The sequence below is a fragment of the Notamacropus eugenii genome, chromosome 3 (assembly GCF_028372415.1).
Source record: "Notamacropus eugenii isolate mMacEug1 chromosome 3, mMacEug1.pri_v2, whole genome shotgun sequence".
Classification (NCBI taxonomy): Eukaryota; Metazoa; Chordata; class Mammalia; order Diprotodontia; family Macropodidae; genus Notamacropus; species Notamacropus eugenii.
The window spans coordinates 472,903,877-472,919,339 of record NC_092874.1 but is presented as its reverse complement, the minus strand read 5'-3'; the positions used below and the strand labels follow the sequence as shown (position 1 = coordinate 472,919,339).

Sequence of the window (15,463 nt, the reverse complement as noted above, 5' to 3'; positions counted from 1 at the left end):
GGAACCACCCAACTACGAATGACAGTCTTAGACATCAGTAAACAAGCTGTCCTGATTGAGTCCTCTGTAATGGGTCTGATATTTACTTTCTATTTCTCCTTGATTCTGTGTCAAATTTTCTGTTAAGTTCTGGTCTTTTTGCAGTTAGATCCTGAAAGTCTGTCAGTTTGTTGACCTTGGTTTTTTTGCTATTTAACTTTGCTGGGTATGATTTTTTTGGCTGCAGCCCCAGTTCTTGTGCTCTCTGACATACCGTGTTCCAAGACCTGCGGTCTTTTACTGTAACCACTCTGAGGTCTTGTGTAATTCTAGTTGTGACATATTTAAAGTGGTTTTTTTCTTGTTGTTCATAATATTTTCTCCTTAACCTAGTGGTTTCAGAGTTTGGCCATGATATTCCTAGAAGCTTTCCTCCGTGGACCTCTTTCAGATGTCAGTGGGTGAATTTTTTCCTATTTCTACTTTCCTCTCTTGTTCTAATGCTTCAGGACAATTTTCTTTAATTATTCTTGTATTATTGTATCAGGATTCTTTTTTTTTTTCAATCATAGCTTTCAGGTCGTCTGATTATTCTTATATGTTCCTCTTGATCTATTCCCCAGATCACTTGTTTTTCTTATAAGATTTTCACAGTCTTCCATTTTTTCATTCTTTATATTTTGTTTTATTATTTCTCGGTCTCTTATAGCTTTGCTGGATTCCACTTGCCTGTTCTAATTTTCAAGGAGTCATTTTCTTCCTTAAGATTCCGGGTCTCCTTTTACAGTTGGTTGATTTTCTTTTCATAATCATCTTGTTTTTCTTGGATTGTTCTTTTTTTGAAAAAAAAAATTTCCTTAATCTTTCTTATTTGATTTTTGAAGTCTTTTTTGAGTTCTATGAATTCTTTTTGGACAGGTAACCATTTGACATTACTCTTTGGGGTAGGGAGGGGGACAGCTGGGTGGTGCAGTGGGTAGAGCACCAGTGCAGGCGTCAGGAGGACCTGAGTTCAAATCTCACCTCAGACACTTGACACTCACTAGCTGTGTGACCTTGGGCAAGTCACTTATCCCCATTTGCCTCATCCTGGGTCATCTTCAGTCATCCTGAGGAATATCTGATCATTGGATTCAGATGGGTCTGGAGGAGAAGTGAGGCTGGTGACCTGCACAGCCCTCCCTAACTCAAAAAACAAAGTCAAGTGCAAGTCATGTCATCGTTTCTCTGATGGCATGGTCTTCTTTGGCAACGAAGGACAAGCACCCACGGGGTAGGGAAGGCTTTTTTTTTGCTTCAGTATCCTTCTCTGAAGATGAACCCCCCAGTCTTCTCTATTGCCATAGTAACTGTCTATGGTTGGGTTCTTTCTCCTTTCCCGCTCATTTAAAAACAATTTAGCAGCTTGTTATTCTAATCACCTCTAGTCCTGGGGTATGGGGGATGGTAGGGCTGGTCTTAGGTCCTTCTCCCTGTTATTTTTTGAGCTTTGACCTGGGCCCAACCTCTGTGCTCCTTTCCCCCCTCCACACTATAATGAAAATGTTCTTGGTCCCTGAGCCCTCCAGTGGCTGTGACCTTGAATTCTGCCCACTGGCCTGGAACTGAGACCAAGAGCTCAGCCCTCCTGCAAGTGCCCACAACTGCAGGGTTCCTGTCCCAGTGCTTCTATACTCACTGGCATGTGCTGGTTCCTTCTTGCCCTGGACCCCATCTCGGAGCACAACTAGGCCTTAGTCACAGAGGTTCTCTCAATCTGCCTCCCCACACCTCCCTAGGGGTAAAAATTCCTGTGACTGGGCCGTGGCTACCTCCCAACCCAGCTGCCTAGGACTTGGTGCTTGCTGGTTTAGCAGAGCTAGCCTGGAGGTATCTGCACCTCAGCAGGGTTGAACCTCTGTCCTGGGATCTTTCTTTGGATCTTCTCCACATCTTCTCAGAATTTTCACTGTTCTTTACTACAGGATGGGGCCCTTTAGCAAGTGGGTCCTTCCAAGGCCCCCAGTTATGAAAAGGACTTATCTATGAGACCTGGGCCTTGTGTCCACATCTGCAGGTAGCATTGTATTCAGATGAGAGGTGCTGGCCTGGTGTCAGGGTGGCAATGTGCTGACTGACTTGCCAGGTTTTTTCTCAGTCCTGCGCCCCTCCTGTGGTGGTGGAGTTCTCCGAGGTTTTCTCCTGTCCTGAAAAGTTCTTCTTATTTAAACAGAGAACTGATCGAGGTGGGCTGTGATGACCCTGTGCTTGCCTTCAAAATGAAGGGCTACATCTCCAATGCCAACTACTCTGTGAAGAAATGTGTCTTACTACTCTTCATCAACCGTAAGTCAATGCAGACGGACCGGGAAATCCAGCTCGGCCTGGTTTTGTAACCAGTGGAGGTTTTGAAGGACAGTGTGGTGTAATCAGCAGTGACTGACTAACTATACATGCAGGAATGGGAGTCCCTGCCTGAGTTAGGAGATAGATAGGACATCTCTGCTCCTTTACCGAGAGAAACAAAACCTACTCCATCCTGTTTCCTCCCTTTCTCTAGTGCCTGCATTAAAAAACAGCCCCATTTTGGGAAGGGCATCAGTTATCAGTGTGGGTCTCAGAAGAGGAGCCTGGAGGTCATGCCATGAAAGGATCGGTGGAAGGAATTATGGATGGTTAGCCAGGAGAGGAGAAGACATGGGAAGCTTGGAAATCGTGGTGTGAAAGAGGGGCTAGTCTTCCTTACTCAGGAGTCCTAAGCAGGGAGGCAGCCAGCATTACACTGGAGAGGAGAGACCCTTCCCTGAAGGGGTTTGGGCTGCCAGGAGACAGTGGTTTTCCCCTCTCTGGACGCCTTCAGAGTGTGGACGGCCACTTGTCTGACTTGTTGTAGGAGGGATTTTCCAGGTACAGGGTGACCTTGATGGTGTGGCGATAAAGGTGGTGTGAGAGATACAGTTTCTGAATCATTGAATCATTGTATTAGTAAGACCACCATGGTATTTGGCCCTCTCTCGTAGACCACAGACCATCACAGCAGCGAGCTCAGGGTTTCTGTGTCCTTTTGGAAGAGGAATGGTTATCAGCTCTGATGGGTTAATACAGTGGGAAGTGGGCTGCATTAAAGTGAGAGGCTGAGAGTGACCTCGTGTCACCCTTGAACATAGACTATATACCCAGACCACCCCCAATTTGGGGCTCTGTAGGTAAAATGTATGTCCCACCCAAGCCTGAGCTTTATCAGCAATATCCTTTAAAGGGTTTAAAAATCAGGACTTTAGAAAAGGGAGGAACTCTGTATCTCCCCAAATCATTGGTTATTAATAATTATTTCTTATTCCCCCATCTGATTCTATTGAGAGGCATGGCCTCCTCAGTGAATCACTGACTGATATCACAAACACCCCATCAAAGGTTTCTAACTATGGGACATATGAGGAGAGACAGTGTGAGTGGGAGGAGGGCAAGATGGACAGCGTTTTGATCAAGTCAAAGGGGGCAGTCTCTTTTGATAAGTAGACCTTACAGGTAAAAGGTACAAAGGGGAAAAATAAACAGCAAAACAAAGTTGTCTGTTTAAGGCTCAGAAGTGTCATTTCTTACAGCTGTCTGGTTCTCAGGACACCATCTGATCCAGTGCTGTGGTTCAGGTGAGGTCTCAGAGCAGTTCTTCTCTGGCTCAGGTCACTTGTAGAAATTCTCTTCTCCGCTAAGAGTTTCCTGCAGAATTGGTTTTAACACAAATTTAAATGTACTTTTCCAGTAACCAGGTCAGATAATGAAAAATTAGTTCAAACCTTATATTTCTTTACTAGAAAATAAAATTTGGAACCTTTTAGACCAGGGAATTTACATTTTTAGGCCAATTACATTTACATTTGGCCCATTGTCACATTGATATATGCAGGAAAATTAGAGCCCAGTTTCTGTAGCTGGTGTTACTCATTCCCCTGTTAGGCAGATGAGAGTCCGCGAAGGAATTGAGAACAGAACCTTCTTTATAAGAAGATGGACTCTAGTACAAAAATGAATTCCTTTAAAAGTTGCCATATTAACTTCAGATGTAACGAAAGGTTCTGGGATGGGATGTATAAATACAGTAAGTAATCGATTTTAAAAGTGCATATTAAGTAAGTTATTTATAATAAAATATCTTCAACTTCTAGCCCTGTTCAAATGAATTACCCTTAACAAAAGTGGATGTCACTTTAAGGCGTTTACAGGACAGATCACAAGTCATTCTTTTTTCTTTTTTTTTTTAATTTAACTTTTAACATTCATTTTCACAAAATTTTGGGTTCCAAATTTTCTCCCCTTTTGTCCCCTCCCCCCACCCCAAAACACCGAGCATTCTAATTGCCCCTATCACCAATCTGCCCTCTCTTCTATCATCCCTCTCTGCCCTTGTCTCCATCTTCTCTTTTGTCCTGTAGGGCCAAATAACTTTCTTTCTTTTTTTTTTTTTATTAATTTATTTAACTTTTAACATTCATTTTCACAAAATTTTGGGTTCCACATTTTCTCCCCTTTTGTCCCCTCCCCCCACCCCAAAACACCAAGTGTTCTAATTGCCCCTGTCTGCCAATCTGCCCTCCCTCCCTCCCCACCCCTTCCCTTTGGAAGGCAAGCAATTCAATATAGGCCATATCTATGTAGTTTTGCAAATGACTTCCATAATAGTAGTGTTGTGTAAGAACTAATTATATTTCCCTCCATCCTATCCTGTCCCCCATTACTTCTGTTCTCTCTTTTGATCCTGACCCTCCCCATGAGTGTTGACCTCATATTGCTCCCTCCTCCCCGTGCCCTCCCTTCCATCATCCCCCCCACCCTGCTTATCCCCTTATCCCCCACTTTCCTGTATTGTAAGATAGGTTTTCATACCAAAATGAGTATGCATTATATTCCTTCCTTTAGTGGAATGTGATGAGAGTAAACTTCATGTTTTTCTCTCACCTCCCCTCTTTTTCCCTTCACTGAAAAGTCTTTTGCCTGTCTCTTTTATGAGAGATAATTTGCCCCATTCCATTTCTCCCTTTCTCCTCCCAATGTATTTCTCTCTCACCCCTTAATTTCATTTTTTTAAGATAAGATCCCATTCTATTCCATTCACTCTGTGCTCTCTGTCTCTGTGTGTGTGTGTGTGTGTGTGTGTGTATGTAATCCCACTGAAAAGTTTCAAGTTACAAATATTGTCTTTCCATGTAGGGATGTAAACAGTTCAACTTTAGTAAAGTCCCTTATGACTTCTCTTTGCAGTTTACCTTTTCATGTTTCTCTTCATTCTTGTGTTTGAAAGTCAAATTTTCTTTTCAGCTCTGGTCTTTTCATCAAGAATGCTTGAAAGTCCTGTATTTCATTGAAAGACCAATTTTTCCCCTGAAGTATTATACTCAGTTTTGCTGGGTAGGTGATTCTTGGTTTTAGTCCTAGTTCCTTTGACTTCTGGAATATCCTATTCCATGCCCTTTGATCACTTAATGTAGAAGCTGCTAGATCTTGTGTTATCCTGATTGTATTTCCACAATACTTGAATTGTTTCTTTCTAGCTGCTTGCAATATTTTCTCCTTGACCAGGGAACTCTGGAATTTGGCCACAATGTTCCTAGGAGTTTCTCTTTTTGGATCTCTTTCAGGCGGTGATCTGTGGATTCCTTGAATACTTATTTTGCCCTCTGGTTCTAGAATCTCAGGGCAGTTTTCCTTGATAATTTCATGAAAGATGATGTCTAGGCTCTTTTTTTGATCATGGCTTTCAGGTAGGTCCATAATTTTTTAATTGTCTCTCCTGGATCTATTCTCCAGGTCAGTTGTTTTTCCAATGAGATATTTCGCATTATCTTCCATTTTTTCATTCTTTTGGTTTTGTTTTGTGATTTCTTGGTTTCTCATAAAGTCATTAGCCTCCATCTGTTCCATTCTAATTTTGAAAGAACTCTTTTCTTCAGTGAGCTTTTGAATCTCCTTTTCCATTTGGCTAATTCTGCTTTTGAAAGCATTCTTCTCCTCATTGGCTTCTTGAACCTCTTTTGCCAATTGAGTTAGCCTATTTTTCAAGGTGTTATTTTCTTCAGCATTTTTTTGGGTCTCCTTTAGCAGGGAGCTGATCTGCTGTTCATGCTTTGACTGCATGTCTCATTTCTCTTCCCAGCTTTTCTTCCACCTCTCTAACTTGATTTTCTATGAGCCCTTCTATGGCCTGAGCCCATTGAGTGGGCTGGGATATAGAGGCCTTGACTTCTGTGTCTTTGCCTGATGGTAAGCATTGTTCTTCCTCATCAGAAAGGAAGGGAGGAAATGCCTGTTCCCCAAGAAAGTAACCTTCTATAGTCTTATTTCTTTTCCCTTTTCTGGGCATTTTCCCAGCCAGTGATTTGACTTCTGAATATTCTCTTCACACCCACTTCGCCTCCGGATCCTCCCAGCCAGTGCTTGGGGTTTGAGATTCAAATGCTGCTTCCCAGCCTCAGGGCTCTGGGTGGGGGCAGGGCTGCTATTCAGTGTGTGATTAAGTTCAGCTGCTCAGGTGGGGGCAGGGCCGCCTCACAGGCTCAGTTCCCTCAGGGGGTTTATGCAGAGACCTTCAACAATGGATCCTGGCTCCTGCCTGCTTGGGGAGCCCTGGTCTGCTGCTGTCCCCGTTGCTGCCTCCCGAGGGGGCCTGAGTTATGGGGGCACCCCACTCCCCTCTCCATCAGCCAAGAAGACCCTCTCACCAACCTTTGGGGCCCTGTGGGTGGAGGGATCCGCGCTGCCGCTGGAGATTCTGTCCCTGAAGCCTGCTTGGATCCGCTTCTCTTGGTGCCGGGCAGCCAAGGCAGGGCTGGGCTTGGCTCCCTCGGGGTGCGACGGACCTTTTGCGAGAGGTTTTCAGGGAACAGAACAGAACAGAACAGAAATCTCCACTCTGTTGTTGTGTGGCTTCTGCTGCTCCAGAATTTGTTGGGAGTTCTTTTTTTACAGATATTTTATGGGCTGTGGGTTCAGAGCTAGCGTATGTGTGTCTTTCTACTCTGCCATCTTGGCTCCACCCCTCATTCTTTTTTCTAAGATAACTAATTTACTGACATCCCTTTCCTTAACAGAGAACTGAGACAGTTATAGTTACTAAGTAGCAGAATCATATCCTGGTCTTAAAAGTCTTTGCATCATCTGCCAAATTATCCCCACACTATTGTGAGAAATTAAAGGACCTTACCTTACACAGGAATACATAGCTAGTAACAAAGGTCAAGGCTAAATACTTAGTTAGTTGTTTCAGGTATAGGAAGGCCTAAAATTCCAGACCAAATAAGATCAGATCTTATCACCTGCATCATCTTATAGTAACTCAGTTGTGTTCTGATTGTCTGACATGATTATAGATATTTTCCATTTAAGAAGAATAGGGATGTAAGGGAAAATGTTCTCTTATCTTAATGTCATTTCCAGACATAAGTTATACACATGGTCAGTTCGCATTGAGCCAGGCTTAAAGTCAGTTAGGGGGAATATTTTCCATTCAAGAGGAAAAGTGATACTGAAGAAATAGTCAGGAGAATCCTGCCTCAGTCCTTGCCAATAATTGTTCTCCCAACTTTTCCCATGAGAACTCCACCTGCAGTTCATGTGCATAAATCCATAGGGTTGTTGGCATCATCAGTGCACTGGCTCAGTAGCCTTCCTTGATGATCATACCCGGATACCTGATCATACGAGATAAATATCAGTTAACCGTCCCATACGGTCTTCGATGGCAAGTTCCAATAATCAGAGCTTCAGGTGGATTCAGCTCTCAAGAATCACATATCCTAGATAACAAGTAATACTGTGATCTCACATTGGTAACAATAAGAGATTCATCACAGAAAATCAGCCTCTCTTGGTATAACTAGTACTCATGGGAAGTAGATGCTTTTTCATTCCTTAATTCAACATTGCACCAAAAAAAGATTTGCTTTAATAAGTAACAAATGACAAAAGACTTGGCATATAAATATAATAATCCCAAATCATGTACAGAGAACAGATTATATGAAACATTGTCTATAAACAGGTTCAGTTTTAACTGTGTCCAAATGGACATAAACCTAGACTACTGCTCTCAGTATTTCTTTAAGCAGTGGGGACATTTGTAGGGTGACTTTTAAGTAGTTTGCATGCATTTCTGCACACGTTCTAACCCCAGATTAAATAACAAGCTTGAGTAAAATTAGATTTCCTATTAAAGTGACACAAGATAGCTCTTAAGTTCCTGCTCTTCGCTAACATAACTGTCTGTACTAAAATCCTATTCCTTAAAACAAAAACAAAAGAAGTTCCTTACTTTAACCTTGCAGCTTAATAGATCTCTGTCTTTGTTTCACACGATTCTTTATATTTGTCTAGTTACACTCAGATCATTCAGAAGGAATGAGATACTTCATGAGTGGAATCTTATACATACAGTTAAGTTCAAGCATTAATTTAACTCTTGCCATGGAATAGATCTCTGCAGATCAAGAGAGCAAGACTTTTCAACCTTGAGGCTTATTACAGTAGTTACCTTGGTATTAATCTAATAACTAATAGATCCAATGGCAAACTTCCACTGTTTGTCTGCCCTGATAATAGAAATATACTAAGAGTTGTAAGCCGGGACCTGGTTATGATAGCATCAGAACCGGCCCTCAAGGCCTACACCACTGTGACCAGCCTAGCTTGTGGAAGCAGGTGGATGTGGGAAAATGAATTAAGAAGAATGCAGCCTTAGCCTTCCCAAGGTAACCTCCCTACCTTATTCCCAGGCACAGCCATTCACTAGCCTTAGATCTTAGATGCTGCATCCATTCAGCTGCTGACTGACATTTTTCCAAAAACACCCATTTATGGACAATCCAAGGAATGAAACTCAGAATATTCAGCATCCTCAAGCAGTCTCCCTAATCACAGTAGGCCTAGACATTGTTGTATCAATAGCATCAAATTATTACAATGAATTACCTTACAAATAAAATTTATCAGTACTTTAAAAAAATCACACTAAAGTCTTTTACAAAAGATTTTTTTTTCACTTAAACATTCCTTCCTAATATTATTTCCTTTTCTTAAAAACAGCTTAAAATTTATCCTGTTGTTAAAAGGGTAATCACTAAACTTTCATGAAGTAAATTAGATGGAAATTTCTGAGATGACAATCTCTCTTACTCAACCTTAAAGCAAAAATAAACCTTTACGATTGGAATTTATCATGACTAAGTTGGTGGAAAATGTCTTTTAATTAACATAAACAAATCCCAAAAGTACTATAACAAAATGAATGACTAATTACCACAAAATTAACCTAGCCATACCATCTTCCTCTAGTCAAAAGGTATTTAAAATGGGGAGGAGATTCTGTTTTTCTAAGCTAAAAACAAATACCCAGTAATTAGCTTTATCACAATAACAAAGTTGACTATGCCTTTAAAAATTTACTCAATATCTTTTTCTTCACTTTGTCTTTAACTATATCAGTAGAAATCAAGAAAAACAATTACGTTGTGGAATTCAGCATAGATAATGAATATCCTGTAGCTCACTTACATCCCTAGAAAAACAACACAGGACAATTGCTATAAATCTCTAAGTGTGTGAGTAGGGGTGTGAGTGTGTGTGTGTGTGTCTGTGTGTGTGTGTCTGTGTGTGTGTGTCTGTGTGTGTGTGTGCGTGTGTGTATGTGTGTGAAGCAGGCTTGAAAATTACACCCCCATTTTGTACACAAATTCCCATTTCCTCAGTAGGGATTCCATAACACAGAAAACTCTTGCACGGAGCTGGTGAGAATTTCCGACTACATGGCTCTAAGCATCCTAGGTTTACAAAAGAGATTTTACAAGGTCTTTCTTTGTACAATTAACAGTTTTCCTTTTAAAATACCTGTGTAAATACTTTGTAGGCTTTAACATTATGACGATAACTCCAAATAACCCAGTTAACAATCTCATAATTTGCATAAGTGATAACCAAATAATTTTAGGTGAAACTTACTCTTAATGTAGGCAGAACTGAAAGTTTAAGTTCTTAAATCACAGTACTTCAGAATATTGTACAACATGGTCAGCAGGGCTGAGGATGACCCAACAGCTTCCTAATCCATTCTTTCTCTTTTTTCTTAAACAGTACAGTTCTAAGTTTAGCAATATCTAGATCATTAGAGAAATTGCTGCTAGTTTCTGCGAATATACAGTATAGGAGAATTTAGAAACATAACAATACCCTAAACAAGGCCACCAGTGGGGGGGCCTCAGTTCAGGTGAATGCACAGAAATTCATTCATCTCGTCAACATTGGCGTTATATACTGATCCCCTCTAAAAACCCCTATCAGGTTATCAAGCATGAAGCAATTACATCTAATTAAAGAGAAAATAAGGCCAGTTAACATTCAGATAGCATTTGCCTTGGGCCAGGCTCTGTGTTAAGCACTTTACAGTTTTGTGATCAATGCTCCCCACAGCCCTGGGAGGTGGGGGCTGTTGTTATTCCCTTACACAGTACTGAACTCTGGAAGTAGGACTTTCTTGGAACCATGCAGCTAATAAATTTCTTAATGCTAAACAACAAATACCTTTTTGTGTTAGGTTGTAATTTGCCGTAATAATCCTGACAGGAGAGCACACTCAGACCCCATTCTTAGTTCCTTCAGGACAGATTTTAGCTTAAATCAAATCAAATCCAGATTTATAGTTGCTAATGGTAACATTTTAATTTAATTTCTAAGGCCCAATACTCTTAGCACTTTAAAAGAAAGAAGATGATTATCCATAAATTAATATATTTCCTTTTTTTTTAAGGACAATTCCCAGCTCCCTACAACCTTTTCTCTACTTCCTTAAATCAAGAAACAGAATCCTTTGCCTCTTTTACCTCTGAGACTTATCAAATAAAGAGCTACCCTAAGCAGTCCAGCTCCCCATTTCCATCCTCCAGGGAACTTCAAGCCGCATATACTAGGAAATACATATAAAGTTTTATAAACAGTTTGAACCACACCTGTTCTCATCGGGTCAGCTCAAAATACCTGCTGCTTTTAGGCCCTGGCAGAGACCCAAGGAATTTGACTTAATACTGGCATGGTGACCAGTCTCTCCAGGCAGAACCCTTCAAGAGTTTTCACAGAAGGAATTAAATAGTCGGATTAAGTAATAATTAAATAACTGAACAATACAAGGAAACATTTAAGATTTTATGTAATAATCACAATAACTAATATCTTTGCCATATCCAGTATTTATGTGGTGTTAGATTTATTAAGACCTTCCTACAGATTTATCCCTAAAGAGGGTGGACATGATTAACCAGATGATTATCTAACCTTTCTCTTAGACTCTCCACTGGTTAAAGACTGGCTTCTAAAAATCTTTTCCTTTGTAATTTCCTAGTTCTTGATCAAAGTTGAATCACTGCACTAAGCATGGGACTGGATCCTGAAATCTTAAAATACTGAAGTACTGATGCCCTAACTCAGTTACTAATCTGCTACTGACTTTTTTTTACAACCAGTCTTTTAACAAATCTTTTTAACCCAAAAGAATTGAAGAATTCACATTTCTAACAATATTTTTAATACAGTAAATCATCAAATTCATGTTAGCTATTGTTTGTATATACCTTACAAATGACCTGAGTGCAGTAACTTGGCCTAAAACCACACAGCTCACGGCTTTCCTGACACAGTGTAATAATGATAGTGCGCACTTGGATCTATTCTCCAAACAAAATCACAAAGAACTTTAATTGTAATTTCCGTGATTTAGTATTTTATTGTACACAAGGGCGATGTATTCCAATCATTTCATGTTATGGGATTCACTATTTACAGCTAAGCTTTCCAAAGTGATGATGTAGAACAGATTTCAATTGTAATCCATTCTGCCACACTTAGGAACAAGTTTTTATCAGATTCCTCCTCCCCTACCCCCCCCCCCCCCCCATAGCAGGAACTGCCAAGTGGAAGAAGAAGGACTCTGAACATGTGGCGACTCCTAAAATGTTACTTACACAGCCTGCTGCCTGCCTGACAGAACATTTCTCCAAATTCCCCATCAGAAGCCATCCTCATGCTCTTTTTTTGTCCTGCTGCGGTTCACCTTTTAGAATCTGGAGAGAGCTAACACAGAATAATTTATAAATCAAGAGAGCTGTATTCCTCTCACAGTTTTCACCAACATTACTTATAAAAACAGCTTTTACCATGTTCATTTACATTTTAAACAAATTACTGAAATCCTAAAGTGATTGCATTTGAAGTTATGATATAAAAACCTTGAACAAAGTGTCTTAAAAGACTTCTTGCAGTTTTAAACACATTGCCCTGATGTCAGATATATTGGGACTGGAGGTGGGCAAAGACAGTTTTCTGGATTTGATTTAAACATAATCCCAGTGGCTTTAAGTGACTCATTGATTAACTTGAGAGCTTCACTTGAGAGCTGCTTGGCCTGAGATATTGTCAGCTCAGAGCTTCAGTTAAAGTCCCAACAAAGAAAAATAAACTTGGCCTTTTTACTCGGAGAGAAATCCCTTCTCTGATTCCACCTGCCCAACTGTAAACTCCCAGACAGAACTCACAGAAATCAGAGGTGAGACAACAAGCTACTTGCTTGGGAGAACTCTGTGCCCTCTGCCTTTGTGCTTACCTGTCTGCCCCCTGCTTCTGGCCCCCCTCTCATCCCATCCTCTGGGGACACACCCATTCAACATTGAGCCTAATTCCTTCTAGCACCTCTGCCTGAAAATCCTAAAAGGGCTTCTCCCTCTGGGGCAGAGTTGTAACGCAGTGTGTTCTCCAAGATGTCACCAATTGGTAGGTGCTCTCAGAGCTTGCCTGTTTCATCTTAATGACATCTCAGGCCACTCCTCCATATTAACTCTTTAAAATTAATCAAAGGGCTGGAATGGTCAGGCTTCCAATCCCAGAGTGGATCCCCAGATTCCTCAGGTGGCTCCCCACATCTCTGCTCAAACCTCCAAGACTCAAACAAAAGGACTTCTTTTCCAGGCATATTCGGCAGAGGCTTTTGTTTGCAGGTAGTCTGTCCCTTGTTCAAGAGGACAGACACCAAGCGCGTGAAAGTAAAAATCAGAGATGGAAAGGTTAAAAACATCTAGATGGATACAAAACATATGAAGTTTACCCAGACACTGTCTACTTACTGGTGAAAGGGAGAGTCAGAGTCCTAACAGACACCCCTTGTGGAAAACTCTCCCCATGGGCCAGTAGTGGAGTTTTGGGTGAAGAATCTAGAGTGCAAGGCTCTGATCCCTTCATGCTTAGCCAACACTGATGATTAAAAAGAGACATAGTTTCTGGGTAATTTAATCATTTTATTAATAAGGCCAACATGTTATTAATAAAAACATGGTCATGTGGCCATCTCCCTTAGACTAGAGATGATCATGGCAGGCTTGGGGCCTGTATGTTATTTTGGAAGGGAAGTAACAGTAAAGTCTGATTGGTTAGCACAGTGGAAGGTGAGGGCTGAGAGGGACCTCACGTCACTTTTGGACAGTCTTCTTTCCATCCCTAGACAAAAGGACCAGTCTCCACCCAAGCTTGTTTGGATGGAATTCACCGGAGACTGGGGATTCCTTGGAAGATTGTGTTGTGTTGGTTAGAGAAGTTTAGCTCCACCTTCAAAATAGAAAAGAAAGAGGGAACTCTGCGTCTCCCCCAAAGCTGAATTATTAACAATCACTTCTCTCACCTCCCTTGGCAGAGACGGCCATGGGAGTAAGGACAGGAGCACTCCATGTGCTGCCAGATTGGCCGGGCTTTGACTGAGCTGCTTTTTTGAAAAACATTGTATTTATTTTACTCTTCAATCCAAACCCCAGCTTTTGGGGAGCTGTGAGGAATGTATTCAGAGAGAAGGAAATTATCATTATTATTATTCTTTTTAAAAGAAGAGGGCCACAGTTAGCCCTTTAGGGTGATGGGTTCACCATGTCTGGAGTTGGACAGGACCTTAACAGTCATGGAGTCCAGGCTGAGAGGGTCTGAGGAGGGATTTGCTCCAAGTTTGAAGGCACAGAACCAGATCTTCTGACTCCTGGTCTAGAGCTCTGAGTGTTGCAAAGCATGCTGCCTCTGCCTTGGGGACACCCAGTGTGGAAAAGGACAGGCCTGGCATAAAACCATGGCAGACAGTCACTGATGGCACTTGGATGGGAAGTAGACTGTGGGCCAGAGGCAGCTTGCTGGGCACAGCTGACCACTCCAGGAGGCTAAGGCTGAGGCTGAGCCAAAAAGGGGCAGTATTAATGGAGCAAGGCTTCCAGGACCACAGGCCTGAGTGGAGGGGATGAGCTGCCTGAGTTGACCAGTGGCATTGAGCTCCATAGTCTAATACAAGCCAGACAGGCCCATGTCCTATTTTCCAGACCGATTAGTGGAATCCACCGCATTGAAGAAGGCCGTGGAGAGTGTGTATGCAGCTTACCTGCCCAAGAACACACACCCATTTCTTTACCTGAGGTAAGCATAGCATCCATCCACTCTTTCTGCCTATCAGCTTGCAGAGAGGAGAGCGGGGCTCAGGCAGCACCCTGGTCGAGTCTGTCATGGATGACCTCCCATAAACCTGCCTTCCTCTTCAGGCAGAATCTGCCAAACGTGGTTGAGGTCCTCCTCCCAGGTTGAAGGCTGCCCTGTGCTTGTGACTTGTTTGACTGAGATGGTGTCCTGCAGGGGGCTCTTTTAAAATGAAGTCTCTCCTTTGTTTCTGGCTCTGGGGAGCAACAGGTGAGCCCCAGAGGAGCAAATGTTCTTACTTGTCACTGAGGAAGGAGGGTCAGACAGATGGTGGGGAGCGGGGTGTAGTCTGAGGAGCCTGTCTTGGACCCTGGTTCTGTTCCTCATGCTTGTAGGGCCTTGGACAAGTCACTGCTGCTTGTTGACTGATTGACCCCCTGCCACTGGGCCTTAGGCTCAGGGACCACTGAGGATACCCAGGGGATTCTGGCCCAGTCAGCTGAGCCTTCTCAGCGAGGAGCCTCAGAGCCTTCCTAGCTGGGTGACCTCAGCCTGTCTCAGTTTCATCTTCTAAAATAGGGACAGTGATGATGCCTCCCTCCCAGCGTGGCTCAGACAAGGTCCTACCCAAAATTGCTTTACCAGCCTTAAATCTGGGGATAAACATGGCTCTGGCTGTGGCTGCTGAAGGCTCGGCGTGATCCCAGCTGGCTCCAGATCCTGGCTGGGGGGCTGCTTTTCATCTCTGCTCCCCCCTTCTTTCCTCAGCCTGGAAATCGCCGCCCAGAATGTGGACGTCAACGTGCACCCCACCAAGCACGAGGTGCACTTCCTGCACGAGGATAGCATCCTGGAGCGCGTGCAGCAGCACATCGAGGGCCAACTCCTGGGCGCCAACTCCTCGCGTACCTACTTTACACAGGTGGGTGAGCCCAGGAGCATGGAGACAGCCAAAACCCCTGCATGTGGGAACTTGACAAGCTCAAGGTCCCTTCCCATCATGCTCTGTGGTCAACCATTGAACTCCTCAGCC

At 42.5% G+C, this 15,463-nt stretch overlaps 1 protein-coding gene across 3 annotated transcripts in view; it reads left to right on the top strand.

Annotated features, from left to right (window-relative positions):
• The window catches only part of MLH1 (mutL homolog 1), a 60,586-nt gene that overhangs the window by 29,650 nt on the left and 15,473 nt on the right, over nt 1-15,463 (top strand). For 2 of the 3 annotated variants that reach the window (XR_011964821.1, XM_072598906.1), the window contains exons 9-12: nt 2,192-2,304; nt 3,564-3,608; nt 14,340-14,433; nt 15,199-15,352. Coding sequence is in view for 2 of the 3 variants with exons in the window: in XM_072598906.1 (XP_072455007.1) it covers nt 2,192-2,304; nt 3,564-3,608; nt 14,340-14,433; nt 15,199-15,352 (406 nt within the window). In the remaining variant the exon portion in view is untranslated. The remainder of the gene's footprint in view (nt 1-2,191; nt 2,305-3,563; nt 3,609-14,339; nt 14,434-15,198; nt 15,353-15,463) is intronic. The other variant, XM_072598907.1, reaches the window with a different exon arrangement.